This window comes from Temnothorax longispinosus, chromosome 3 (assembly GCF_030848805.1).
Source record: "Temnothorax longispinosus isolate EJ_2023e chromosome 3, Tlon_JGU_v1, whole genome shotgun sequence".
Lineage (NCBI taxonomy): Eukaryota > Metazoa > Arthropoda > Insecta > Hymenoptera > Formicidae > Temnothorax > Temnothorax longispinosus.
The window spans coordinates 2595020-2622257 of NC_092360.1; the positions used below are offsets into that span (position 1 = coordinate 2595020).

At 38.0% G+C, this 27238-nt stretch overlaps 3 protein-coding genes and 1 long non-coding RNA gene across 10 annotated transcripts; 2 read left to right on the forward strand and 2 right to left on the reverse strand.

Moving 5' to 3' along the window:
* The first annotated feature begins 145 nt into the window (after window positions 1-145).
* Window positions 146-6494, forward strand: Mif2 (mitochondrial translation initiation factor 2). 6 transcript variants are annotated; one of them, XM_071774649.1, is made up of 13 exons: window positions 146-434; window positions 1629-1698; window positions 2007-2148; window positions 2223-2509; window positions 2751-2911; window positions 2996-3222; window positions 3304-3574; window positions 4166-4419; window positions 4518-4776; window positions 4848-5012; window positions 5082-5222; window positions 5284-5476; window positions 5994-6494. In XM_071774649.1, the coding sequence occupies exons 2-12, from the start codon at window positions 1661-1663 to the stop codon at window positions 5454-5456; spliced, it is 2118 nt and encodes a 705-aa protein (XP_071630750.1). In that variant the 5' UTR covers window positions 146-434; window positions 1629-1660; the 3' UTR covers window positions 5457-5476; window positions 5994-6494. The 6 variants fall into 6 exon arrangements, with proteins under 6 accessions (XP_071630750.1, XP_071630749.1, XP_071630748.1 ...); XM_071774648.1 differs by having other exon boundaries at window positions 1566-1698; window positions 5284-6494; XM_071774647.1 differs by having other exon boundaries at window positions 5284-6494.
* Window positions 5036-22093, reverse strand: LOC139810784 (uncharacterized). 2 transcript variants are annotated; one of them, XM_071774661.1, is made up of 6 exons: window positions 21265-22093; window positions 11192-11325; window positions 7880-7995; window positions 7331-7475; window positions 6881-7063; window positions 5036-6374 (listed from the first exon to the last, which is right to left on the reverse strand). In XM_071774661.1, exons 1-6 carry the CDS (start codon window positions 21356-21358, stop codon window positions 6027-6029), a joined length of 1020 nt encoding a protein of 339 aa, XP_071630762.1. In that variant the 5' UTR covers window positions 21359-22093; the 3' UTR covers window positions 5036-6026. The 2 variants fall into 2 exon arrangements, with proteins under 2 accessions (XP_071630762.1, XP_071630763.1); XM_071774662.1 differs by having other exon boundaries at window positions 11192-11307; window positions 21265-22092.
* On the forward strand, window positions 11269-20027 carry LOC139810787 (uncharacterized). The gene is made up of 3 exons (XR_011731473.1): window positions 11269-11403; window positions 18424-18540; window positions 18649-20027. It is a non-coding gene; the product is annotated as an uncharacterized lncRNA (long non-coding RNA).
* Window positions 21530-27238, reverse strand: LOC139810783 (uncharacterized). The gene is made up of 5 exons (XM_071774660.1): window positions 26525-27238; window positions 25840-26110; window positions 25282-25551; window positions 23732-24767; window positions 21530-21668 (listed from the first exon to the last, which is right to left on the reverse strand). The coding sequence occupies exons 1-4, from the start codon at window positions 26779-26781 to the stop codon at window positions 24510-24512; spliced, it is 1056 nt and encodes a 351-aa protein (XP_071630761.1). The 5' UTR covers window positions 26782-27238; the 3' UTR covers window positions 21530-21668; window positions 23732-24509.

Here is a 27238-nt window from a genome sequence, read left to right on the forward strand (position 1 = left end):
CCCGCCCCTCACCCACCCCCTCACGTGCTCTCTCTCTTTGTCGAACCACCGCCACCACCGGGCGAGAATCGAGAGATTCGATTGTCTTCTCGGTCGCACACTCGCACGGCGCGAACGTTGCCGCAAGTGCCGCAACTCGGCCGCGAATTCGGACGCGACGAGCTGAAGTACGCGCCGCTTGAGGAAAGTCAACGTCGCACTGTGAGACCGTGACACGGATCGCGCGCGGGCACGTGACGTCGGCGACGACAGTTTTTAGCGATAAATATCGGTCGTGCATACGTCGTGTTAAAGTACCGCGTCGACGACGATGACGTCGATGACGATGACACTAATCTAATTTTGACCGCCCGCGGCATCTGTCGACGATGAGGCGAACGTTGTTGCGCTGCTCGGGAGTCTCGGGCAGTCTCGGGATTATTCGGAGAGGATCGGTAGTAGAGTTTGTTTTTTGTACCTTGCACTTTTTACACTTGAAATGAGATAGACATATCGATTATTAGAGGAAGAAGAGAGACGGAAAGTGCAGAAAGTTCTGCTACAAAAAACTATATTTAATTCTATTCAATTTGATTCAAATAAGAGTCTGGACACCCTCGAGTTTCTTTTATCGATCAATTTCGCGTAAAGCAAATACGATGAGAGACTAATCGCCACATTCAAACATATAGAAGTTAAATTTGAAAAAGAAAAAAAAATAGACAAAATCAGTTAGAGAGGAAATTCTATTTACAGTCATTTCCAGGCTTAAAATTGGCTTATACTTTTTTCAAACTCATTGTCAGTAAACAGCTTGCCGATTTTTTGTCAGTTTTTAAAGTATAGCTGGTTGAAACAATAAATCCATATACTTTTAAATAGACAATTGATTTAATTTTTGATGCTATATAATAGCATATATCTTTATAAATTTGAAAAATATTGATTTTTAAGAGAAATGGAAGTTTGTAGTAATAAATAAATAAATACGTATATGTTTCCTACAGTTATAAGATTTTCATTTTCTGTCCCTCCAAGCCGCGGATAATGCGAATTTTCGAATCAATTATAATACTTACGTGATGATTTTTAGAACGATAAATTTAAATATAACCACTAATAGATCTAAAACAGTGTGCATGCTGTTGTTTTCGACTTGCAAAAATATTTCTAGTGTAAAAAAAACACATGTCTAATTTGACGCATCCTCCACAACATGTTTTTAAACGTAGACGATCTATTATACACGAATGACTTCACTTAAAATCGGCAATTATATAACCGGCAGAATTGCGTAAAGCAAAAATTTTAATTTATACAATTGGTTATCTCTAATCCAATTTTTTTCTATATGTTAAACGACAAAAAATTAATTATATTTATGTTAAAATAATTGTTTGATAAGTTAATTACCGACGTAAAACATAAAACTTATAATGACAATGATTTCTATCTGAAAGTTAATCGCCGATTAATCTAACTGATGGAGTTTGGTTGAAGTTACCCAAAATTCGTTGTTTGCAGCTGCATCATACTATATTTTTTGCATTTAACATAAAATAGATATATATAATTACTATAATTAGATAGAAAAGAAAAAGAGACAAGATGAACAGAAAATTTAGTACAAATCCTTCAATCATTCAAAGTTGGCTAATCTGGTTGTGTAATCGACGCAAACATGGCTGCTTCCTTGATCAGAACGTGTACGACGTTTAGGTGATTATTTCTTTTCCTGCCGACATTGTCACGATGATCAAAGTCACATCTTCAAAATTTGCTCAGTATGTGTATCTCGTTATAACAACATTGTGAGAAATTGAGAAGATTCTTGCAAAAGAGAAACATAACCTTTCGCCCTGCAATCAGTTATCAGTTTTACTTTTTAAAAATGTAGAATATAATAAATATATTAATATATATTTAGGTATATTTAAAAAATGTATATTTTATTGCAATATTAATCTATATAATCTGGTTTAATGGCCAGTGAATTTTCTGTAATAATTTTATATCACAATTTACAGTTTACTGAGGCAGCCACTCTGCAAAGTTGTTAGAAGCGATAACGTGAGGAAATACATGTTACACAGTTTGTTTCTCACGTGCACGCAATGCCAGCGTTTTCATACAACTCCACAGTATTTCAAGGGCAAGCCAAAGAGGAAGGTAAATCTTTGGTTTCTTATCTAGAGGGGGACATTTAACTTTCGGATATTGTTATATCGAAATTTGTCTGACAGATAATTCCTTTCACCCAAATCAAACCGAAGGCAAAACTGCCAGTTGTGGATATATGGAACAGAATGACGGTGTCAGAGCTGGCAACGTCCACAGAAAGGAATATAGATGATGTCATGGAAGCAATTTCTCTGACTGATTCAGTTGGACATTACAATAAGAATACTGTCGTAGAGGATCCGAATGTATTATACAAAGCTGTGCGGAAACTTGGTTTAAAGTTTAAAGTGATTCCTAGTCCCGATAGCAAAGTGGAGAAGAGTACAAAGGACTACAATGTTGTTAAGCGGTATTGATAGAACTAACCGTCTTATGTCCATTTCTATCAACGCAGGTTAATTTTAATTTTGGTTTAACTTACCTGTCATCTTTTCCTAGTTCTAAAAGTTAGAAAAAGATAGAAAGTAAGTTAAACCAAGATTAAAGTTAATCTACATTGGTAGAAATGGGCATTAGTCAAATATACGATAATATAATAATATGTTTGTATTGTTTATATTTTTATATTTTGCATGTATTTTATTCTTCAGGCCTCCACCGGATGAATCTGTACTGATAAAACGTCGTCCAGTGGTAACGATTATGGGCCATGTTGATCATGGCAAAACTACGTTGTTGGATACATTACGTAACACATCGGTTGTAAAGACGGAGTTTGGTGGTATCACTCAACATATTGGAGCTTTCAATGGTAAATAGTACTATCTTATTCAAATATTCGTCGTACAGTTGGATTAGTTCTCTTGGAAATGTTCTCTAATATTTTGATTGACAGTAACGTTGAAAACGGGGGAAACAGTTACATTTTTGGATACTCCTGGACACGCCGCCTTTAATATTATGCGAATGAGAGGCGCGCAAGTGACTGACATCGTAGTATTAGTGGTGGCAGCGGATGACGGCGTAATGGAGCAAACCATAGAAAGTATACATATGGCAAGAGCTGCGAATGTCCCGATTATTGTAGCTATCAACAAAATTGATAAACCGGAAGCCGACATTGTACGTGATCTTGATATTCATTTTAATGAATAATAGAATCGTAAAAAGTAGAATAACATAATTTATAAACATGTATTTCAGACAAGAACGCAAAAAATGCTTGCGCAACAGGGGATTCAAGTGGAGGCAATGGGCGGAGACATTCAAAGCATTAACATATCAGCTTTGCACGGAACCAACCTAGATATCTTGACAGAGGCTATAGCATTGCAAGCCGAACTCGTGGGATTAAAAGGTGACCCGACGGGGTTAGTCGAAGCTGTCGTAATCGAGTGTTCTACCGATCGTCAACGTGGCAAATTAGCGACAGCTTTAATTCAACGTGGCACTTTAAGAAAAGGTGCACTTCTTGGTAAGAGTAAGAAATTTCTCCTTAAACATGAAACACAAAGAAAAAATAGAGAAGAAAAGAGTTTCTATTAAAAATAACTAATTTAATTCCATAAAACGAGCGGTACTTCCAATTTTCTTCTACTTGAAAGTACAGCAATTACTCTTAACATAAAATGGTTCCATATGAGTTTCCAACTTTCCATGTGAAGCGAGGTTCACCGCTTGGTGTGAAACGAAGTCTATTATTGTACGGTTCCACATAGGTTTCTAACTTTCCACGCGAACTGTACAATGATAGACCTCGTTTCGGACTGTGAACACCGGACAGTGTGGGGTGGACCTCGCTTCACGTAGAAAGTTTGAAACCCATGTGGAACTTTTTTAATGCAATGAAGTGTAACGAAATAAAACTAAAACCATGACCTCAACAACATATGTCAAGATCAAGGCCATTGGAGCTAATTCTAGTTGGAAGTTGCGCCCATATAATGAATAAATCCCAAACGAGCTTTTTCATGTCTTTTATTTCTTTATTTCTAATACATTTTAAAGCATTTTATATTTTCGTAGTTTCGAATGTTAACCTAATAAAGTTTTTGTTTGACAATAGTGAGCGGGTTAACGTGGGCCAAAGTAAGAGCCATGTTTGACCATTCCGGAAATCCAGTTATGGAGGCCAAATTGTCTGACGCGGTGCAGATTATCGGATGGAAGAATTTACCCACTGCCGGAGATGAGATATTAGAAGTTGAGAATGAGAGAAAGGTACGGATGGTAATGCGATATAGGGAAGCGGAGAAAGCTACACAGCTGGCACAAGAACATAAAATTGCAGCGGATAAAAAGCACGAAGAATATCTGAAAGTAAGTTTTCTATTAATATAATGTAACATTAGAGATACATTATTATGTGGCGTTATTCTTATATGTTTATCTGTCACATTATTATTTGATAATTGTAGGAATATAAAGAACATCTGGCAAAGAGAAGAGCACTTGGCAGATACAGGAAGCTGATAACGCCTATTAAAAATGAAAATCCCGATGATGAAATACCCAAACTTAACGTTGTTATAAAAGGTGATGTCGCTGGCTCTGTAGAAGCTATATTAGACGTTTTTAATACATATGGCAGTGACGACAAGTGTCAATTAAGTGTCATCCATTATGGCGTTGGACCTGTTGCGGAGACGGATTTACAAATGGCAGACACATTTGACGGTAGGAATATATGTCATGGTGTATTAATTAGTATTATCTATAAATGTCAACATCATATGAAATGTTTATAGCCATCATATATCCTTTTAACGTTGGTGTAACGAAAGACTTACAACAAGAAGCTAATAAAAAAAAGATATCGATCCGTCCATACAATGTGATATACAAGCTTATTGACGATATTAAAAAGGAGCTAAATAAGAGACTTCCAATGGTTGATGCTGAAGAAGTGCTAGGTATGAGAGAAGTCATGTTAGAGTAGAGTAATTATAAATTTATTTTCTTGACCTTACATTTTTTTACAGGCGAAGCAAATGTATTGCAAGAGTTCGAGATCACAGATAAGAAAAAGAAAATAAAGGTTGCGGGTTGCCGGTGCGTCAAAGGCGTTCTCAAGAAGGACGCGATGTACCGTTTGATGCGTGGACAGGAAATCCTGTATACTGGTAAAATACTTGATTGAAAATCATGAAAGAAAAACAAAATGACATTTACTTGTCTTTTTAGGGAAATTGGTGTCAATGAGACATTTGAAAAATGAGACGGACACGATCAAGACTGACGTGGAATGCGGCTTGAGATTCGAAGATTCCACATTGTCTTTCAAAACCGGGGACGTTTTAATTTGTTATAAAATATACCAAAAACCACAAGAAACTGACTGGGATCCCGGCTTCTAAAGGATTTTAAAGATCGCAAGGTTAAATCAAGCAAAACGATATTGTATATTCTCTTCATTCGAGTTAGTTATTTAGTACAGGAATAACGGAAATATTTTCGAATTAAGTACAAATTTATTTATTATTGCCTGAGACTCGCAATCTTCTTTTACATTCTTTTTACATTTTTCTTTGACATTCAGTTTAATAATTTCGCTTCGTGAAGGTATCTGATTCTTGAATACGCAATTTATGAAATTAAGACAGCCAAGCTATACCGTTAAGATTGGTCAGAATTAAAAGTATCGGTGAAAATTCTGTTCTTTGGATGTTCACATTAAACGGAATGGATATTATGCACTTTTTAAACATATTTTTTTCTTTTATAATATATCAAGCAATGTACAGCAAAATATGTTGGTCACGCTTTAAAACATAGCTTGCGGTAATCTTAATTTCATGGCCCGTAAAATCGATCTCTTCTGAATTTCCGCGAAATTTTAACTTTACTCCACGTGTGTGTGAAGAAGACTAAGCTTCCGGTTTTGGGTCCATTAGATCACCCTGACAGAATATTCGGGATGTAGCACATTAGGACGCGTAAGTCTCGCGAAAACGACGTTGAAGATGCTGATACGCCGTGAGGACGCTACGCTTTTTTTTCTGGAGGCGGCAAGGGGTTGTTTCCTGATTGGCTATGGTAATCTTTGTGTCTAACGGCTCGATAGGAATATCGTCGTCTGGATGCACAAAGAAGGCGATGGAATGACGGCCGCGACCACAGTGTTCCGGCACAACGACGCGATGTCTGAGTGCTGGAAGCTGCCCGTTGGTCCAGTGTCCTAGTAATTCGCCAGTGTTCACCAATATGGCGCCTGGGAGATGACCCACTCTAGCCCATCTTTCCCCAGTTTGTATTTCAAGGCCACCCTCGCAGTCCTGAAAATATGTCATTGTCTTACGTAAATTATAGAATATAATTAATAATAATTTGTAATTAGCAATGATCTGTACATATATATGTATACTGTACATAATACGACGTTACTTTTATATTGATTTGATATTCTTCAATCGTAGCTTACAATGCGTAGCTTATAACTGCGTTTAAATCATTTCTGTTTTAATATTTAATAATTCATTATCTTTTAATGCGTGCCTAATACCTTCTTTGCGTTTCTAAATATCTTCACGTTTCATTTGATAGCGTTGTTAGAGCCGCTTATCGTAAAACGATTGCGCACCGTTTTGTGCGAATGAACATGCCGAGTTATCTCTGTCAGCTCCGACAAAATTATAAAGATACGTAGAATTTACGACGCGTTACGCGCAAAGCGTCATGGAACAGATTTTCTAGAAAATTATTTACGACCTTGTAGCCTTCTGATGGACAGACTACAACAGGCAACTTAAGTTTCAAGCCCGTAATGCCGCAATCTGCATACCTGCGCCAACAAAGTGAAAGTGCCATAGTCGCAATGAGCGCCGCATCGGGTCAGTCCTTGTACCGGTGCACCGAGTGGCGGATAGTAGAGGAGACGCATGGTGGACGCGTTGCCAGGGCCGAGTATGTGCGCATGCTTCGACAGCAGGAAGTCGTGGGACTGTTCCAAACCCACGGACAGAGCCTGCAGCGAACCAGGTTTTCCAACGTTTTATTAGATTCTATATGGAGAGATCAGACTATTCTCTCGTTGATTAATGAAATTACTGAGAATTATAATTCAAAGATCAAACACACGGCGAAGCTCTTCGCAGGAAACCTCCAACCGCCAAAGAATAGATAAAATGATAACGATAGAGCAGAGATGCTCGCAAACAGAGATAAAATAATAAAGAGAGATCCAGGAATTAAATCCATAAACGAAACGTAATTATTATTCAAGGATTATTACGTTAAGGAGCATGGTAGCCAGTTGCTTAAAATCACGTGTCAATTCGTCCACCGCCGATCTAAATCCATGAACCTCATCTTCCGGCAGGATTCGTCCACATCCGGTCACGTTGAAAGTATGGCGAAGTTCCATCTCGTCCGAAAATCTAATCATAGGAAAATGAATTCAATTTAAATAAAACGCCGACGAAAGCTTTTATACTCGTATGAGTAGTACCCGCAAATTCCCTAAATTTTAAAAAATACATTGAAAAATTTAAACTGTTAAAATAATTATTTAAACTATTTTAAATATGCATATCAAATAATTTACAGTAAGTAAATAATTTACAATAATTCTACATTTATGAGCAGCATATAATTATATAATGATCAATTTTGTTAGAAATGTTTTTAGGATAAAGGCCGAATTCAAGCGACACACGCTGCCTCTCGTACTGTTATGGAGCTACAAACCGCGGTTGGTTAAGAGAAGAGAACGCGTTCATTAAATCGAATTGCGGCGAAGTGAATTACGCGAACAATTTGAGAATGCAATTTTCCAACTTACTTCTCCGTGCCCGGCTTAACGTAACCGTGATTATCCGGCGAAACGCGCTCGTATTTTGCTCGCGTTTCCTCCGACAGCTCGCAAAATGCGTCTAGAGCTCTGTAAGCTGCCTTCATCTACAAACACAGAAAATAGATTTACAGCGAAGCTTGCGAGGCGGGACATTCGTGATGAGACTTTTCGCCTCGACGCCGTCATCCAGGTGTGAACGAGACGCAACGCGGGCAAAAAAAAACAGATATTTACGCGACGATAAGAAGGTTTGCTTTCGATGAAAATTATTGTCCCCGAGAATGGAGATTCGCGTATCTCCTGTATCTCGACAACCCACGACAACCATAATCGCGTCTTTCAGATTTCGCGTTACGGTCCTACGGACAATGTGCGTAACGCGGAGGTATACATCGCGAAGATATCTAGATCATTCCGGTAACGTTCGGCAATAAGCAGTTTCGCGAATGATGAATTGGATACATGGAAAAAAAGAAATGTTAAATCAAAACTTATATACTCAAATTAAAAATTTCAACTTTTATTGCTTGGTTGAACTATACAAAATGACCTTATTCAGGCAAGTTTTCTTCGTTTAATGCAATATAATCTCATTTCAAAATTTCCACGTTGAAATTAAAGATATTTTTAAATTCTGTGTATCTTTGACTTTGACTGATAACTTTCGCCTAATTGGGGATGAATATTCCAACAAAAACAGAGAAAAAAGAGAACAGAGCGCACCGAGGAATTGACATTTTTTTGCGAAAAGACGTCAGAGAGCCAGAATTTGCGATATCGCTCCTACGTCATCGCAATTGTACAAACAACCGCACTCAAAAATAAATCGTCGGGAAACGATACGCTCGCGGGCGTACGCTCGCACACGTTTTCTTCAATTTTTCGCGCGAGTGATCTCATTTCAAACTTAACAATTCAAATTGCTCGGGTAATCTCGCGTCGAGTTTTGACGGAAACTTCTTTCGATCTCAGTCCGCGCACGTTTTTTTTCTTTTTTCGTAGTATTAAATACGCGGCACGCCGCACGTTAAATGCTGCATAATTGCATAAGGTTTCATAACACGCCGCGCTCGCGGACACTCCGCGCGGTCTCCGATTCCCCGAATGTCAGGTAATATCGAGAAGGTGGTATCACGAGGTCTCGGAGAGTACCAAACAATGATTCACGCGCGTTTGACGCGCGGGTCATATGTCACGCGGCGCAACGTGGTTTTCTTAGCCACACACTGACGGTACACACGGTACCGCTGGCGGACGACGATCGAGCATGATGTGTATTCTGGTATTATCGATGGCGTAATATCGCATGCGGCGTTACATAATGACGGAACAGATTGCGGCGGAGGAAAAAAACCCCGAGGATTATCGCTCCTAATTCCGTCACGAAATAATCGCGTAGTCCATGTCCGCACTCGCGCTTATCCGCGAGCTATTTTAATAACTAGAAATGGAAACCAATACACAGAACAAAGTGCACCGTCGTCGATTGCGACAAGCGTGGCTTTTGTTTTAGTACTTATATTCCGTCCGCGTTATTATACTGTCCGTCACAAGCGGCTTCACGGTTTGTGATTTGACCGATCCGTGGCAGTCGAACAAAAATGATCGAAGACGATTTTTGTTCTCGCAAATTGTGATCGATATCGTCGGAATATGTGATAAAATATTAAGGAACCTTCTCAGAGCCGGAAACTTTGCTGAAAATGATAGAAATGCGTTCTACTTTAATATTAATTACAATTCATAAGAAAATAAGTGATTAGTAATTAGTTAATTAAAGTATAATCAGAAGTAACAATAAACTCTGTGTATTAAAATATTATCTGAACATATGATACTATATTATTCGTGGTACTCTGTGTTTTGACGTTTATAATTAGTTAACAATAGCGATAATCTTTTTCTTCTTAAAGCGGAAGCTTGCCCGGGCAAATCACACAATCAGCTCAATCAAGATAGAAGCCAACGGTTAATCTTGTAAAAATCGGCTTTCTGCATATCTAGAAAAAGTATCAAGGAAGAGAAAGAGCCAATCCCTGAGCTACTCCAACGTTAATTCTGATAATTAATCTACCGATTGATAACACGGACAAACGAAAAATCGAGTCCGTATTGAACAAAGAGCACGTCTGTGAAATTTAATAACTCTCGTCACGCTCATCCGGTTATATTTATCTTAAGCGATAAGCGATTGTTCGCGTTTTAATGAATCTCCTTACTACTGCTCATTAGCGTTCGAGGACTGAATTAAGATCCTCCTTCGGGCGATATTTTACAAAGGTATCCTTGAGAAATTGTCTTATCTTCCTGCGATGATGTTAGCGGCACGTAATGCACGTTTTTGCGGCGCGGTATGTGTTTCCTCGCGCGTGCATATACGCGAATAATATTCCTGCATCAACTCATTGTCAGCCGCGGTTACTCATCGACGTACACTCGCGATTGTCCAAGTCCGTAAGTCGTGGGGAGGATTATCGCGCGAAACTGCAATATAACTGCGGGTGATACCACTGCTAGCCGCGGTATCACCCGCAGTTATGTTTCCGATAGCGGGTATGAATACTATGAATGCCGGGAAGGCCAATACGTGCAACAAGTATTGTGTTTATCGTAGGCCCTTGAAAACGCAACCGCTCCTTGGTCGCGGCTCTAGATATCGAATTCCGAGATAAGCGTACGATAACGAAAGGGAAAACAATATTTGATTTATGTAAATGTGAATTATGAAACTCGAATTCCTCTGTATAAAAGCTCCCGCTTATCGAGCGTTACTGTTAACTAATTATAACCAGAACAGTGTACCACGAATTAATATATGCGGTGTATATACCAGGTAATATTTCACTTGCGATTATACTTTAGGTGACTAATTACTGCTAATCACTTGTTCTTGTGTATTAATATTGAAAGTAGAATGCATTTCTGTAATTTTCAGCAGTTTCCGGCTCTAAAAAGATTCCTCGATACTCTTTCTCAAATATTTGTACAAAATAGTTGGCCAGAAATAACGTGATCATTTTTTTTTACATATAAATATTTGTATTTGATGTTTCAATATTGTAAAGACGCCGTGAATTACTCGACTCGTTACAATTAGCGCTTGAAATTATTCGGTCACGACGGTAAGTTGCGACAGCGCGTGATATCGATGACACATTTGCGAGCGACGGAAATCGGCAAGACTGACAACACCGGCGCCTGATCAATCAAAGGAAGCCTCGCGATCAATCAAAAGGAAGCGATCGCTAATCATTTCGCAAACGCGCGTTTCTCTCCCCCTTTTTTCTTCTCTCGTTATACCTTGCACTCTGGAATGCCGTGGTTGACGAGCAAGGCCAATCCTTTCTCGGACAGCGCCCTTAGCAGTTTCGAGGCCACCTGCTTCACGACTCCCTTCTGAGGACATCTCTCCGTGCCTGAAATAAGCAAAATGCCTGAAATAAGAGAACATTTAAGTACAGAGACGAGAAATAAGATTGCGTGGAAAGAAAATCTACTGCGCTTATGTATAGGTATTTATCGCATTTGCCAAAACGATTATCCTTATTTATTTTTTGGAAATTCTAATTGAGCGATTCCAATTATTGTGTTGAGCGCGAATTTTTAGTGCAACTGATATATCAAAAGATGCAAAATAATGTCAACTATTGTATATTGTGTATTATGCACACAATATTCACAACTTAAAGTATACGTTATATTATATATATATATATATATATATATATATATATATATATATATATATAATTATGTGTATATTGTATAATATATATATTAAGAATATATATACAAATATATATACAGTTTGTTTGTAAATGTTGAAAAGGCTCAGATTTCGCGAAGATTTCGCCGAACGCTGATTGCAGCTTAAGGAAGCGTTGGGATATTCAGTATTAAGTTTCTCGAGTCCAGGCTCTAAACGATACGTGATACCGATGCTGGCTGCGCACTGATGATCGATTAAGTCTTTCGTTTAATAAACGTTCATTGACATTGAAACAGATATTGTGATAGTAAAGTGTAAGGAAAACAAAACTGGCAGACAGATTCATCTTTCTGTTGTACTTACATACGATCGCTAATTATATCTTATGATTGCAATCGTGTCACATTTATAATTTCTTATTTTTTTACCTTAGTAAAACAATAAAATAATATTAAAAATGTTTCGCTACTGTTTGACGCAACCAGTTGCCATATAATAGAGCATAATAGAGTTGCATATAAAGATACGCTAAAAAATATCGGTTCTCCCATTCTGTATAATCACAAAGCAGAATAGAACAACTAAAGTGAAATGTTAACGAAACAATTATAAAATTATGCATACTGAAATTATAACGTATGAATAATCTCACGTTTAGTCACAAGTTAATTTCGATTTACTTATGCATCAGCGTAGACGTTGCAAACGGTGACGTTAATGGCATTTATTGTGTCGTGATTTCGCGTCAAAAACTGTTAGCAGCAAGCTTTGGAAGCCGACGCGAGGTCAGGATTCTCGAGAAAGCCATCGTCCCCGAGTCCGCCTCATGTCGTAACGAGATCCGTCCATGAGCGATGAGAGAGGAGAAACAAACCGCAGATATATGCTCCGCATGCGTATCGCGCGATTATTACATTTGCCCGGCCAGCGTTCACTCGATTAAACTCTTGTTCTCGGTTATGTATTTGGCGATTAAGTTTTATTCTCGGTTATGCGTTTGACACTATAAAAATTATCCTCGAACTCTCGCGGTCTTTCAAAGAGGGTGACCTCGGCAGTCTCGGCACAGCGGTTTACGATAATCTGCGACAAACGTATCTTTTTTAATCGATCACTATCGATTAACTTGGAAAATTTCGATTTTTTTATTGTTTATATGAAAATTAATATCGATAGAATAAAAAGACGTATGGCATTTTATGTAATTTTCTTTTACGTGAATGTACAATAATATACTTAATTTTCTTATACACGAGTATAAGAAACATGCGATATCAACGAAAAAAACATTATTACTTATAGCATGTGCCGTATATACTAAGATCGACACAATCGTCGTTAAGGAAAATATATATGAACGCGATATATATACGATTGTGTACTTTAATAAATTTCCCGGCGCCGTGCGTACTCCGTGCAGTTGACGTCAGCCGGACGTAGCGTTCTTCCTACTTTGTTTGCTATTTTGGCAGCATCGCGACGCAACGATGACGACAAAGTCGGCAGAAGGACTGCTTTCGTTTCACCGTCCTCGAGGCATACATCGGCCACGGGCAAGACGCCAAATTCGTATCGTGCAAAAGACGAAAGAGTCATCGGCGACAAAGCCGTATTAATACCGCGAAACTATATAAGAGAAACGTCGGCCTTTAATAATAGATCACGGATGTCTAATCCCGATCGAACTGCAACGGCCAGCTGGTGATGTTTAATCTCGATTGATCTATATAACGTCTATGCGTTTCTTTCTGTCGCGCTCAGAAAGAAATGTTTCGAAACATCTAACGCGATGGAATCCATCTCGCCACGTGGCGGAAATGTATACAATCATATCGCAGCGACAAGAAGAGTTTATCGAATCTGTTCTGATCTGTCGGACGAGAAAAAGTTCGATTAATTACAATACTATACTTTATTTTAAAATGTTTCCCTTTAATATAAATAACTTTAATATAACTTTAATATAAATAATAATTTGATATAATTTTAATTTCTCCCAGTTTTAAATATTACTTGTTTTTCTCTTTATTTCAGTAAACATATTATTAATAAATTTCGAAAAGTAAAATGTTACTTGATATTCCACGAGAAAAAAGTAAAACAAAAATCACAGTTATATCGATAATTACGTCAATTGTTTATAGTATTTAACTTTTTGCAGTAGCTATAGTAAAATTGTTGAAGAAATTTTGTTTAACTTTAAAGTACGAATTAGCACATAAAAGATGACTAAAAGTATATTCGAAAACGTAGTCTTATCGAGGATGGGCTACTAAGGGTTAATGACACGGGGGATAACAAAGCCGACGTTTAACATAAGAGATGACCTTAGAGACAAATTTCATGGAATATTATACAAACGGAAAACACAGCGTATTCCTTTGCGTAACAGATATAGAAAAGGTATACAGGCAGGTGCAACTACAGACAGGGGCCGAGTTTCTAGGGTGTACATATAATCGCAGAGAAAATATTCGTTGGAGTTTCTCCTGGTAGCGACAGACTCCCCGATACTTTCGCCTAGAGTATAACGATCGGGTATACCGTTACCGGACATCGACTCCGAAGGTGCGCGATATGTAGTTTACTGGCAAGTGCGACATTACACTCGCAAATGTTATAAATGTTATATCATTGCCATCGATATTACTTAATATCCATGGATTTTCCAGATATTAGTAAATAATACAAAGAGTATTTAATCCATATTGATAGCTACTATTTTGCATTTGTGAATTTTTTATTTGATGTCACACAAGTTTTGCATAATTTTACGAATTTGTGTTTAATATATTAACATAAATTGCCACAATTTTATTAAAAAGAGCTTTCAGTTTTAGTCCAAAAACTTATTTCTTTCTCTTCACATGTTTTGAAACTACAATATTGTAAACATGTTTTTCGAATTTTACTAAAAATATCTTGAAATTAACTTTGGACGATGCACGATCCTAAAAATAGGCTCGTTCGGCACGAACATAAAATATTTATTCCCTCGATATATCTTATTGATATCTATACACAGTAGATTCATAATCTATTACCGATATTATCGATATAACATTATTTCGACATTTTGATTCATAATCTAATCGATACACTCTGCGACATGATGTATGTTTGTTTATTACCCGAAAATTCGTCGAATTAACGGTCAAAAGCTCAATTATATATATACTCTTACAATTTTTAAAATAATTAACAATATATTAATGTGTTTAGATAAAATTACATTCAGATTCAATTAAAGGAGGAACGAGAGGAACCATCTAGGCTATATTTATTAACACACATGTTCAACTAATTATACGAATTCATAGTACAAATTTGCTCTAGAGAGAACATAATTGATGTATATGTAAAGATTGGTTTATTTTTAAAATAAACCTTAATCTCTCTCTTTTATCTTTTTCAATCATTAAAACAGAAAATCCACTTAAGACATGTTCGATCTTTTACAAACACAAATAAAAAGTTAAAAAGTTAATATTCAACTCTTGATCTCCAAATTAATTTATTTGTCTTTCTCTTCTCTTTTCCTGTTGTACTTTCTTTCTTCTCGCTTTTCTTACATCGGTATATAGTTAAATTAATATTAATTAGTAGGATAATTTTGTTTTTAATCTAATAGCTATATATACGTCTTAATTCTTGGTCGCGTAAATTCACGATTGTGTTTATGAAAATAAATAAATTGAAAAAAAATAAATAAATTCATATAAAAGATACATGAAGCTTTTTATTTTTGCTTTATAAGTTCCGTGATTTTTGAGAAAAATACGACAAGTCTTTCGTGGAAATGTGCATTTTATGCTTTCTGCGTATAAAATCGCTGGATTTATCTACATAAACAAGAGGAAAAACAGTTTCGATATAACGATATGAAGACGATAAAAGGAAAGATCTCGATATTCGACAATGTCCAATTTATGATGCATTTTGTGCGCGTGTGAATGTATCGCGTTGATTTTCACATATATTTATGCACACGCAAACGAGATTTGATCCGATAACGCTCTTATTTTGCGAATAAATTTTTCGGCTTTTAAATCTGTACTCATCTAAACGAAACGTAACAAGTGGAAGAGACGCTTTTTATTCACGACACGTATCTCAACGGTACAAACTTCCGCGAGTTTTTGTTAATATATTTGCAATCCTCTGCACGTATACAAAGTTACACTGAGAGAATAAAATAGTTACAGTTACTACAATTTCAGTATTAAGTTATTTTTGGTAATTTCCAATTACATTTTTGTAGTTATTTTAACAATGCGAATTATAGCTGATCCATACTACATTATTGTTGTCATAGCTTTATGTTTAACTTGCATTTATTCAACCATATAACATAGTTTACTACTATAACCTGTGATTTATGTATATAATAAGTCGTACTATAAATATGATAAAAGTGACATTGATCGAAAAATCTATACATATAAGATTATTTTACTATGCAATTATAGTCGCAAATACTAAATACTTTTGTATTTGCAACACAAGGCGCAACTGTAACTCAACGTATTGTTATCAATTCTACGATATCAACATCGAACTTGCAGCTACGTCATCCCATATCAGGATGTTTTGCAGTTTTTGCATATCTTTTTACTGATTTCACTTCGAGATTAGTACTTATCGTAAGAGCGCGCTAATTTGGAATTAATGCAAAAGAAAGAGTTTTAAAATAGCGAAGCGTGTCAAGCTGTCACATTTGCCTTTATTCTTTTATTATAATACCAAAATAGACTGCAAACGGACAGATTCTTACACGTTTAAGACGACGGATAGATTGATTTCGCTTCATTGACATTCTGAGTCGTAAAAAAATAAACTCTCGCGTTCTCACAGATATCTCGAGTCTGTCTCACGTTTAATGTGCACATATGCACATTTGCACGACACCCAGACACCGACAAACCGTCGCAATCTTACACATCATCGTTTGTATAGTTATAATCCCGTAATTTCCATCATATACACTCTGTTGTCTCACGTTTCTACTTGCCACAACATTGCCCCCCGCCGCGGCCGTCGCAAATTCCGTAAGCTGGGAGGTTCCTAAGTGCCTGTCGCATCAAAATTTCGCAATATGGTCATTAGCCTTCCGCACGCATGTATGTACGTGATGCGTGTAAACTGAAAGCGTGCGGACAAATAAAAAAAGATCAAACAAAAATCAAAGGCATTAAGCAAGATTGAATGAAATCAATTGCAAATAAAAATAGATTGTGAGCTAAATTTAATCAAGTTATATGTCAAGATGTTGTTGACAAATTATTGACAAATTATGTAAAATTAAAGTAAATTGTACAAAGATCGAAATAAAACAGAAAAAAAGAAACTTTTAATTCCTATATTCTTATACATAAATAGAAAAATCAACAATGTGAATTCGAGCCTCGTCGAATTTTTTACGCTAGGCTTTGACGAGAATTGCTTCTTTTGATGTAGTAAAACATATATCACGTGAAAGGGCGTAAAGGCTTTCCATTTCTCAAGAAACCATTAAAGGACTTTCCCGGTGGCATGTCTCGCAGAGTAATACCTGAAAGACAACATGACATGACCATGTGGTAAGCATACGAAGACAAATCCCGAGACGCGTTACGATGCTTTTCTCTCGTGGACCATCATTTTCTACGTTCGACAAATATTTAAATCATAATCCAGACCCGCCAGACGTGAAGGCGCGGCGCGAGATATTTCACTGGCCACGAGGTACAACGCCGTGTTACAAGCTATTTAAGCCGCATGTAAATTCGAGCGTGTTTTAAAGCCGACACGAGTGCTCACGAGTGCACACGCGTGTTCTACTTCGCGCGACGTCAGCCAGACTTTTACCAATAAGCTGCAAATAATGCGATAGCGATAGAGCACGCACGACGATGAGCCAATCGGGCTTCACAAATGTAATTGAAGGAAAAAAAAGAGAGAAACGCATTTCTCGTCTTGACAATGATAATAAATACTAATCGGTTTAAAATTATTCGAGAGCAAAGAAAGTGTTCGCTCGATAGCCAAAAATCGGAGTAAAAGTGCAAATATTTTTTTTTAGCCCCGTAGAAATTTGTCTAGAGTATAGAGAAATACTTTCAGAGGGAAGGGGGACCGACTTGATCTACCTAGATACATCTATGGCTTTAGAACCGTTAGAATATAGGTGATCAATGGCACGCGAGCGCTGCTTGGATAGCTTGGACACACGATCTTTAAATGGCGAACAGACGTTGCAACAGATGTGTGGATGTTAGCTTTACCCTTATGTAATTTAATAACCGTATAGACGGCTAATCGCGAGCGCGCAACGTCACGAAATTTGGCTCAATATTAACCGAAAGAGAGTAGGTCGTTACTTTTCAGGTCAGATAATATCCGTTTAGAGTTCTATCGCGGTGGCCGACTTAGAACTCCGATTAATGTCATACTATGGCATTTAAGAGAAGTTTTATCTGCTGAGTCATCGACTTTCCATATTATTTGGAAGATATTTTCTAGATTACAAGCGGAAAAATAAACGTTTTACCTCCGATAAGATTGATAATCATCGGAGATCTTCGAAGCGTTGGAAAAATTTCTGAATGGATCGCTCTATTCTCCCGTTTAACGTTTTAGCTCGCTTCGTGGAATGGGGGGGGCCCCCCCCAAGTCGACTCATCGTACGTGTTTGCTCAACTGTAGACGCGACTTTACACGCTACTTACGTATATATTCACCACGCTGGCCATTAACGGCCAAGTCGCGACAAGGAAAGAAAGGAAACAATTTTTCGCGCTCAAGGACTCTCACGCCGCTTAATAGAGAATTTTTCATGTTACAGGTGCCTCTCGAAAAGTACACGTTATGGTACGTGGCATGCAGATACGACAGGCGAATGCGCGATCGCTGGGAAATAAATAACGTTACGTTACATTAAATTCTCAGCGCACCGTGAAAAGTAATTATTCAAGCTACGCAGATGTGGCAGGACAAATAACCGGCGTCGGTATTTTAACAGCTTGGCATAATATTTGTGCAAATTAATCGATTAGTCTTGTTTTTCTAGATTATAAATGGATCTCTGAGGTCAATCCATAAGACGATACGTGCTTATTACGTCAGTAACGTTTGTTCCAATCATCAATTTCCGTGACAAATGAAATAAAAAAACGAGAATCGTCAATGAGAATAGCAATCAACAGTAATAATGAAGGAAGAAACTGATTAAAGAGATATCTCTAAAGTGTATTTCTTGCTTCGTAAAATTCAACGGAAATACGCGACTCGTTGGACCAGGATAATTTTAACGTGCGCGAAATCCGTTGACAAAACCCGAGGAAGCGGAGAGATCGCAGACGAGAGAGTCTGCCTGACTCCGGCAGGACGATGATCCACACGTTTCGTTAGGACCGGATGTTCGGGTTCGCGAGGAATTTCGAGGATTCGAGAGTGAGAGACGACGACGGTTTTACGGCTGCTTGGCAACAAGGCCAGGCACCTAGCCAGACGAACCAGCCAGCGGGTAACCGGAGGCGCCTATCGCGGGTCCGACGATCCGTTGAGGTCAGAGCCCCTCTCACAAAGAAGGACCCCTCCCTTGGCGCCCTCGAACGTTTATATAGGGTGTCCTGCTCCCGCTAATACCTTACTATCTGGCATTGCCATATGTAATTTTCCCAAGAGAACGCGGCTATTGATTACATTATTTAAAATTTATCTTGAGCACTTTGTCCCAAGAGAGAAATAAAAAATATGTCAAAGGAAAAGGCATGAATCAGGATTTTATATAATAATAACACAAATGTTTTTCTTCGGTCTTTCTTTTAGCCTTAGAAACGTTCGACAGACTCACAAATTTCGCAAACAAAGAGATCGCAGAGTAAATAAATTTTAACGGACAAATAAACGGTGTTTTGCTTTATCTGTCTAGTACATGATAATCTAAAAACACTGGGTCGATAAAGGCGCTAAAGCAAAACACTGTTATTTGTTAAAATTTATTTAAACCAGAAATATCTAACGATATTGTTCTACAGGCCTTTTTCTTTTTAAAACCGAATCATAAAATATAATAGAATTCCGATTTAATAAAAAATGGTTGGGAAATAATTGTAAGATCATGCAAATCATATACGTGATAGTGATAGTGGAAGTGGATAAAGTGTTTGAAGGCGCTATAGAAAACGTGCTGAATGGAACTTCTGTTAGACGCAACAATAAATAAATGCCATTTATTTTTACTACGCTTTATGCACTCGCAATTTGCGTCGCCTACACTCTAATACAACGACAGCTATTGATGTTCTTGCTCAAAAAGAAAACCTGACCTTTATACTACGCTAAATGGCGTGGGCATAACTAAAACTCTGGAAAGTCCAGAGCTCCGAGAGGAAAGAGATTCAGGTTTTATTATTATACTATAAATACGCTACAATGTATGTGCGATATTCCGACAATTGAATGTCTTATTAAAGTCTCTCGGGCAGATAATAACAGTGATAAACGAAGACAAATCGAATCGAGGTTCGATAACGGAGATACGTGTCTTCTCAATAGCAAGATAAAACAACTTTTTCGCGCACGTGCGAAAACGTGTCGTATTTTCGCGATCGCAGTTTGTAAAACTTATTAGCGAGGAAGAAGAGAACAAAGTTGTTTCAAAAACTCTCAAGAGAGATATTGATCGATATTGCCATAATTAATTTCAATTTAATCAGTTAGTCTCTCAACGTTTTGTCACGACTAAAATCGAAAATTTAACATTAGCCTGAAACATTAATGAGAATCAGCGCTATTCGTAAATTATTAGTCAAATTTATGCTTATATTTGCATTTACTGTTAAATTCGTAGTATCAAATTATACTCAATTTAAGTCATTTTTAACCATTCTTATAGGTCGTCACCGCTCAACATGTTATTAATTTAACTATAAAACAGTATTAATTCAACTAAACCAATAGAGTTAAAATAACGTGTCTTGCATTAAAATAATAAAAAATAACACGGTTTTGTGTTAAAATAATAAATTCCGACACATATGATAGTTAAAAATAACAGAATATTATTTAACTGAAGATATTAGTTTAAATTTCATCCTTTAATATTTAACAGTATATAATACAATTGTATATAATAATACTATACATGTAATAATAATACTATAACATATATTTGTATATAATAATCGAGACGCTGAAGGCTCCTGTGACTTCTCGCAGCCACAATTCCCGGACAGACTTTCGTTCGAATTACTACTCCTCCGGAGAACCGGAGACGTTATCCGCGCTGAAATTTCGCGCGTGATTCCGAGGTGCGTCAGTCCAGTTCGGTCACGCCGTTAATTTCGTCATCGTCGCCGACCTACGACCGACTTGCGACACCGGCAACGAGATCTCTCGGCGCGCCGCGCGCCGAGGTGATGGCCGGACTGGCCGGTTCGTTTGACGTTCCTCGCCGGCGCGACGCGACGCGGCGTTTTATCGGATCGCGAAAGAGACGGACTCGCTCACCGCGCATTCGTGAACAATTTCGAAATCGCCCCGTTCCCGCAAAATCACGGCCGTCAACGCCCGCGTCTCGCGCCGCGGTGTGTTTCCACACACTTTCCACGAAGCGAGCGCGGACGGACGAGACGTGTATAGATTCCAAAAAAAGAAAAAAAAAGAGAGAGAAGCCACTCACCCATGTGAGCGAGGTCGATGATCGGGATTTCGCACTTGCTGAGAAGAGTCTCGCAAGTGTGCGTGACCATGGGCGCGCTGGTGCAATAACTCATCCTGACAAGCCGGGGTCTCCTTGGAAATCGGTCGAGATTCCTTTTACCACGCCGGTTCGCTCACTCCTCTCCCGCCGCCCCCCGTCAGTCTCTTTCTCTATCTGTCTCTCGAATCCCTGCCGATGTACTCTCGTCGCAGACCGACTGCCGCTCTCGACTTTCTCTCTCTCTCTCTCCCCCTGCCTCTTTCTCTCTTTCTCTGTGCTCCGCAGCGAGAGCGACAGCAAAAGAAAAAAAAGACCATACGCCGCGCCGCTTCGCGTGCGCTCGACTCGGCCACCCGGTATAAGGCGCTCACCACACGGACTCACTGGAATATCCAAGAGAAGATCATACTACCACGCGCGCACAGGCACACACGTTATACACATACGATATTCTCGCGACCACGCGCGCGTGGATCAAAGCGGCAAAGCGCGGATTTAAAAGGGGGTTGCTAGATTCTCCGGAGTGTCCCCCCGGGGGTCACATGCGCGCGAGCGTGGAGAAAAAAAAACCCCGCGCGCGGAGGAATATGGCTGCCCTTAACGGTAGCCGTAGGAGACGAGTTTATTGTGCGGCTCGCGATGCGGTAAGCGGCATACGTGGCTGCGGACTAGCGGGCACATGCTACGACGGCGTGATGGCGGGTTTTGGAGTAAGCGATCACTCTCGGTTGACCATATTTGATCACCGCGTTCCCAATCAACCGTACCGTCGCGCGGCCGTTCGCAAACTGCCGCGACTGGGCCGACTGGCCCGCGGCCCGTGCCCGCAACCGTTTCGCGAGCCTCGAGCATTCCGCGCGCTCACGAGTACCGCCGAGCGCAACCGAGCGCGATCGAATGCAGCCGAGTGCGGCCGAGCGCGGCCGAGCCCCGTCCCGGGCGTCGACGAAGATCAGCGCGCGCGCGCGGAAAATCATTTTTGCGATCTGCCGTTTATTTGTTTAAGGTAGTACGTCCGTAAACTTATTTTCTTAGGAATCTTGTAAAATTTGGACGGCATATTAATGTAAACACGCTTTCTACACACATGTGCAATTAGAAAAAGATTATTACCGGACTGGTTGAAATAATAAAAGTCAAAATTAGCACTTTTTACATGTATCATAAAACAAAAACGGCTTCCGATATCGCATTTCGAATTGTAGAGATCAAACTACTTTTACGGTTTTAATAAAGAACAAGAAGATGATAAAAGAGACTTGCAAAGATATTCTTACAAAATTACAAAACCTTTGACCGTCTAAATCCGATACGTAAAGTACACAATTTCTGATAGCGGTGGACGACTACACTTTGAAGATCTAATAGTACACATTAGTGTCTATATATGCATATATATATTTATACACTGAGAAAAAATGTCGTTAATTTGACTAAACTCGTTTAGTTGTAGTGATTTGTTTAATGCAAATATTCATATATTTAAATCAAATATACGTGAGTAATATCAAAAAATTCTGAATCTATTTAAATATAATATTTTTTGAATTAACAAATTTTAGCTTGACAGCCCGTGACCGCTGCATTTAGTTGAATCAAATAATATTTCTTTGAATCAACGATTTTTTTTTCTCAGTGTATATGTATATGTGTGCATATAAGATTCTTACTCACACATGGATATAACGCGGACAATCCTAGCCAGATACTATATATCGATCATTTGTCTATATCATTAACTTTTTGAATAAATTGTCACGGACGAACTACCTTAAACCTTAAAACGCATTTGATATGAAAGTTTACTGCAAAATAACGTTTCGTTGTTATTTTCATAATGTCCGTGTATTTAGTTCATTTCATACACACACTCGGGAAAATGATAAATTATACGTACAATCGCAATCGGTACGATCTAAATCTTAAGTAGACCGGAGTAGATATTCTTTCCTCGAATAATCGAGCATGGAGCTAGTTGCGTTTTCGTCGCGTGAACTATAAACCTCGTTCGGAGGATTTTTCGGGTTTCTCCAGAACTGTATTTTCAGCATACGAAAGTGCCGATGAAATGCAATAAGAGGAACACGAGCTCTCGCTCATGGGACGTCACCGGTTCTATTACAGTCGGTCTACAGAATAAGCGCAAAAAGGAGCACGCGGAAGATTAACGCGCATCGAATACCGCGAGTGGCTTTAAAGTCGCTTGCAGTTTTCAGAAATACCGCGTCAGTCTCTAAAACTGTCAATTTGATACGAAATAGCAATTAGAACAACTATGATCGTTGAAAATCGCATGCAGAAAAGACAGAAGCCAGGTAATCACATTTGTAATGTGAACTCATTTTATCGTAAATTCATTATAAAAAGATATCATGACGCATTAAATAAAATGTATGCGATAAAGTTGCGCGATAAGATCGAAGCTACAGAACAAAGTTACAAGTACTTGAATGACGTCAACGGCGAAAGCGAAAGCATCGCTCGTCCTCGTTGTCGTTCGACGTCTTAAACTACACTGAATTTCCGATGTCGATCGGCTTTCAGACAGGAAATTTACTTGCTTCCCACCAGATTACTCATTGCCTAGCCGATGACACGACTTACCTCTAATCGTAATAATTAGCGTTTTGCAATCGTTAATACGCAGTATGTTCGAAAGACAGCCGCCGTTTTAATCGCTCCGAAGATCTATGGTTCATTAACGCAAAGTGGCTTCAACGCGCGCATTTGTTACGAAGACATTCCACGGATATTCTGTGCTCTTCGTGAACGCTTGGTTTAATCTTCGCCACGTCCCAAGTACTATTAAAAGCGCTACAGTTGTTTTCATCTTTTCATACTCAAAATCACAATTTGTATCAGTTACGAAACTAAAGTTCTATGATAATTACTTACACAAAAAGTTATTTTTACTATAAGATTTCATAATACCTTGTTTTTATTACTTATTATATTTTCTTTTATTTTTTTATCAAAAGGTATTTCTAAATCTTTTAGAAATTCACGTTTTTAGATTATAATTAATTCAATATTTGATTATTATCGTTAAAATACTAAATAATAATTATAAAAAACATACAAAAAAGCGATCATTAAAAGAAGTTATTTAGTTTAAAAAATTCAAAGCAGTTGTCTCTCTCTCTCTCTCTCTCTCTTTCTCTCTCTCTCTCTCTCTCTTTCTTTTCCTCTCTCTGTCTTTCTATTTATATTAAAAAGATTTCCACTTACCAATTTCCGTGATTCGAAATAGGATATCTGCGTCTGACCTTAGGCGGTCTAATTTTCCGGTTCTCCTTGGTGAAAACGTCTTTAGCTGTTAACGAACAATAGTGCATGCTCGGTCTTTTGCGCCAAGCGGATTTCTTAAGTGGAAAAAGTCGTGGCACGTAGGTCCTTGACGATGTATTTGTAATAGAGAATGGCACAGCGGAACATCTTACCCGAGGAAAGGACGTTCCCAGAGGGACAAATCTGCAGACCATCTGTGACAATAGAAGTGACGTCGGAGATATGGATAGACAATAGTGCTCGTGGAATTGTTACGAGAGTAATTTGAGACATTAATCAAGATAGTTTGGTTTTACACGTGTATCTAATTTAAATAATTAAATAATTAATTTTAACAGAAAAGTATATGTTTGTTCCGCCAATAAGTGATTAACGAGAAAAACTCTATTTTTAATCGACAACGTTTGGCTATCAGTGTCGTGACAAATTCGACTATTGGTTTTGGTCGGATTAATCGTCAAGACGTTTCGACCATGGGTTTTGGTCTAATTAATTTTAAGTTAAATCTTTCAATCACGAATATTCTGTTGCAACAGTTGCAATAAGTGATTGATTGTAGCAAATTTTCCGTAAAGTACCATTATTATTATATGATGTAAAATGAATTTTTTTTATCAAGGGAATGATAATATGCCGATAATAATCATTGTCATGTAACTTTTATTTTAGGAACGCTTAACACAGATCAGATTAGACAAGCTAACATACCCTGGTAATTAGAAAGGCCAGTAGCACTTGTATAACGATCAAAGTGATAGTCATAACGTAAGCGACTATGACGATTCTGAGAAGAATAGGACTGATGACTTCTGCGCAGCCGTTCACGTTTATCGTTTTGTCATCCGTCATCTCTAAGTGCATACAAGGTGCCGCAGCGCGCAAGTTGCAGCAGCTAAAAGGGACTCCAAGACTTCTATAGTCTTCGTCCGAGATTCTGTTTTGTTCCGCCATTTCCACACGAGACGCGTAATCTACTTTCTTGTTGAAAATATATATCGCAAATTTATATACATTGCTATATTTTTCCTATCGATCTTTCAATCAAGAAGAAAAGTTCTTTATTTAAAAAAATTTATTATCAAAAGTATAATAGAAATGCGACAATAAATTATAAAATACCGACATCAATAAAATTTTTCGACTTTTAAGAAAGAATTTAAAAAGATTAAACCAATACAATGGATTGTTTATTCATCGTCAATCGGCGAATTTTTTAGAATGTTTTCGATACCTGCAATCGAGACAAATATAATGTTGGAAAATTACCTGCCAGTCGAAGAGAAACCAATCGGTATAAGAGGAGTGACCGCAACATTGTAACACAAATTGGATCTCGTCGATTGCGTATTTATATGACGTAACAGTGGCGTACAGATGCATGGAGGCGTTGAAGACATCAATTAAAGTGTCTTGCCTCACATTGATGTGATACCCTATCGAAACTAGTGTCGTTGTGTTCATAGCGGTACACACAATTATCATTATCAAAAGACATCTTAACACCCGCCTAGTTTTCGGACAGAGATTCGATTTGCGCCTGCAAGAGCGCATCCATTATTACAAGTCACAAGCCAAGAGATTATAAAAGGAGTTGCAGCACACAAATACAATTAATTAATATAATCTTATATAATCAATAATGTAATATACAATAATATGTTTTGTATAATCAATAATGTAATAATTAATAGTAAACTTTTACGATAATATATATGTAATTGTTTTTCCGATTTGATTGTTCCTCAATGCAAACCGAAGGTACCTATTCTATATTTTAGTTATAACTTGCATTTTTATACTTTTTACCTCCAAATTATTTATTGAAGAAGAATTAATCGAAAAAATAATTATTTATATTATTGCAAAAACTTTTTAAATATATTAATAAATATTATTCCGCGAGTGCACGCCTCACTTGTTCGTCCATCACTGCGAGTAGAATGAGCGTTACCTGCGTATAGTGCGTACGGTGATAAGGGCGCACGGCAATCCCAGTGTTACGTCCGCCAAGGTAAGGGCGACCGGTTGGAAACCACCTGCGATACGGATCACCTGCCACTCCGCAAATATCTCCAAGGCGAGCACGAGGAGACGCTTTGCCTCGAAGACGGCCAGGGTGAAAGCCACGCCGTAACCGAACTTTACCTCCCATCCGCAGGTGCAGCTTACTCTTTTGCGGTAGACCAGGCTACGGCCGTTCTCCGTCATTCAACGACTGCACGACGCCGCGCCTATTTGATGGACAATTCCGCTCTGTTGTTATGTTGCAGTCTTTTTGTCTTCCTCTAAGTGTCTCGCGCGTGCAAAATAATACGGTACGTGTCCGGAAAATTCGCAATTATATTATCTCACCAATTATATTATTTCACCGATAACGAAGATAATTCCAAATATCTATCTTAATTATGTAATTAAGTTAATTGGAAAAGTGTTTGGAAATTTACGGCGTAAAATAAATGGTTCTACGTAAAGATTATTTCTACCATGTTATAAAATGTTCATGTGCAAATCTATGTGTGTGTATTTGTATATTTAATTGCAAAAGACAAAACTCTTGTACGAATAAATCGTAATTGTTTATATTAATGACGAATATTCTTTCGTTCCACGTGGTTGAAAATTTGTTTGTCATCAGTCATCACTATACTTGACACTGGTACCTTTG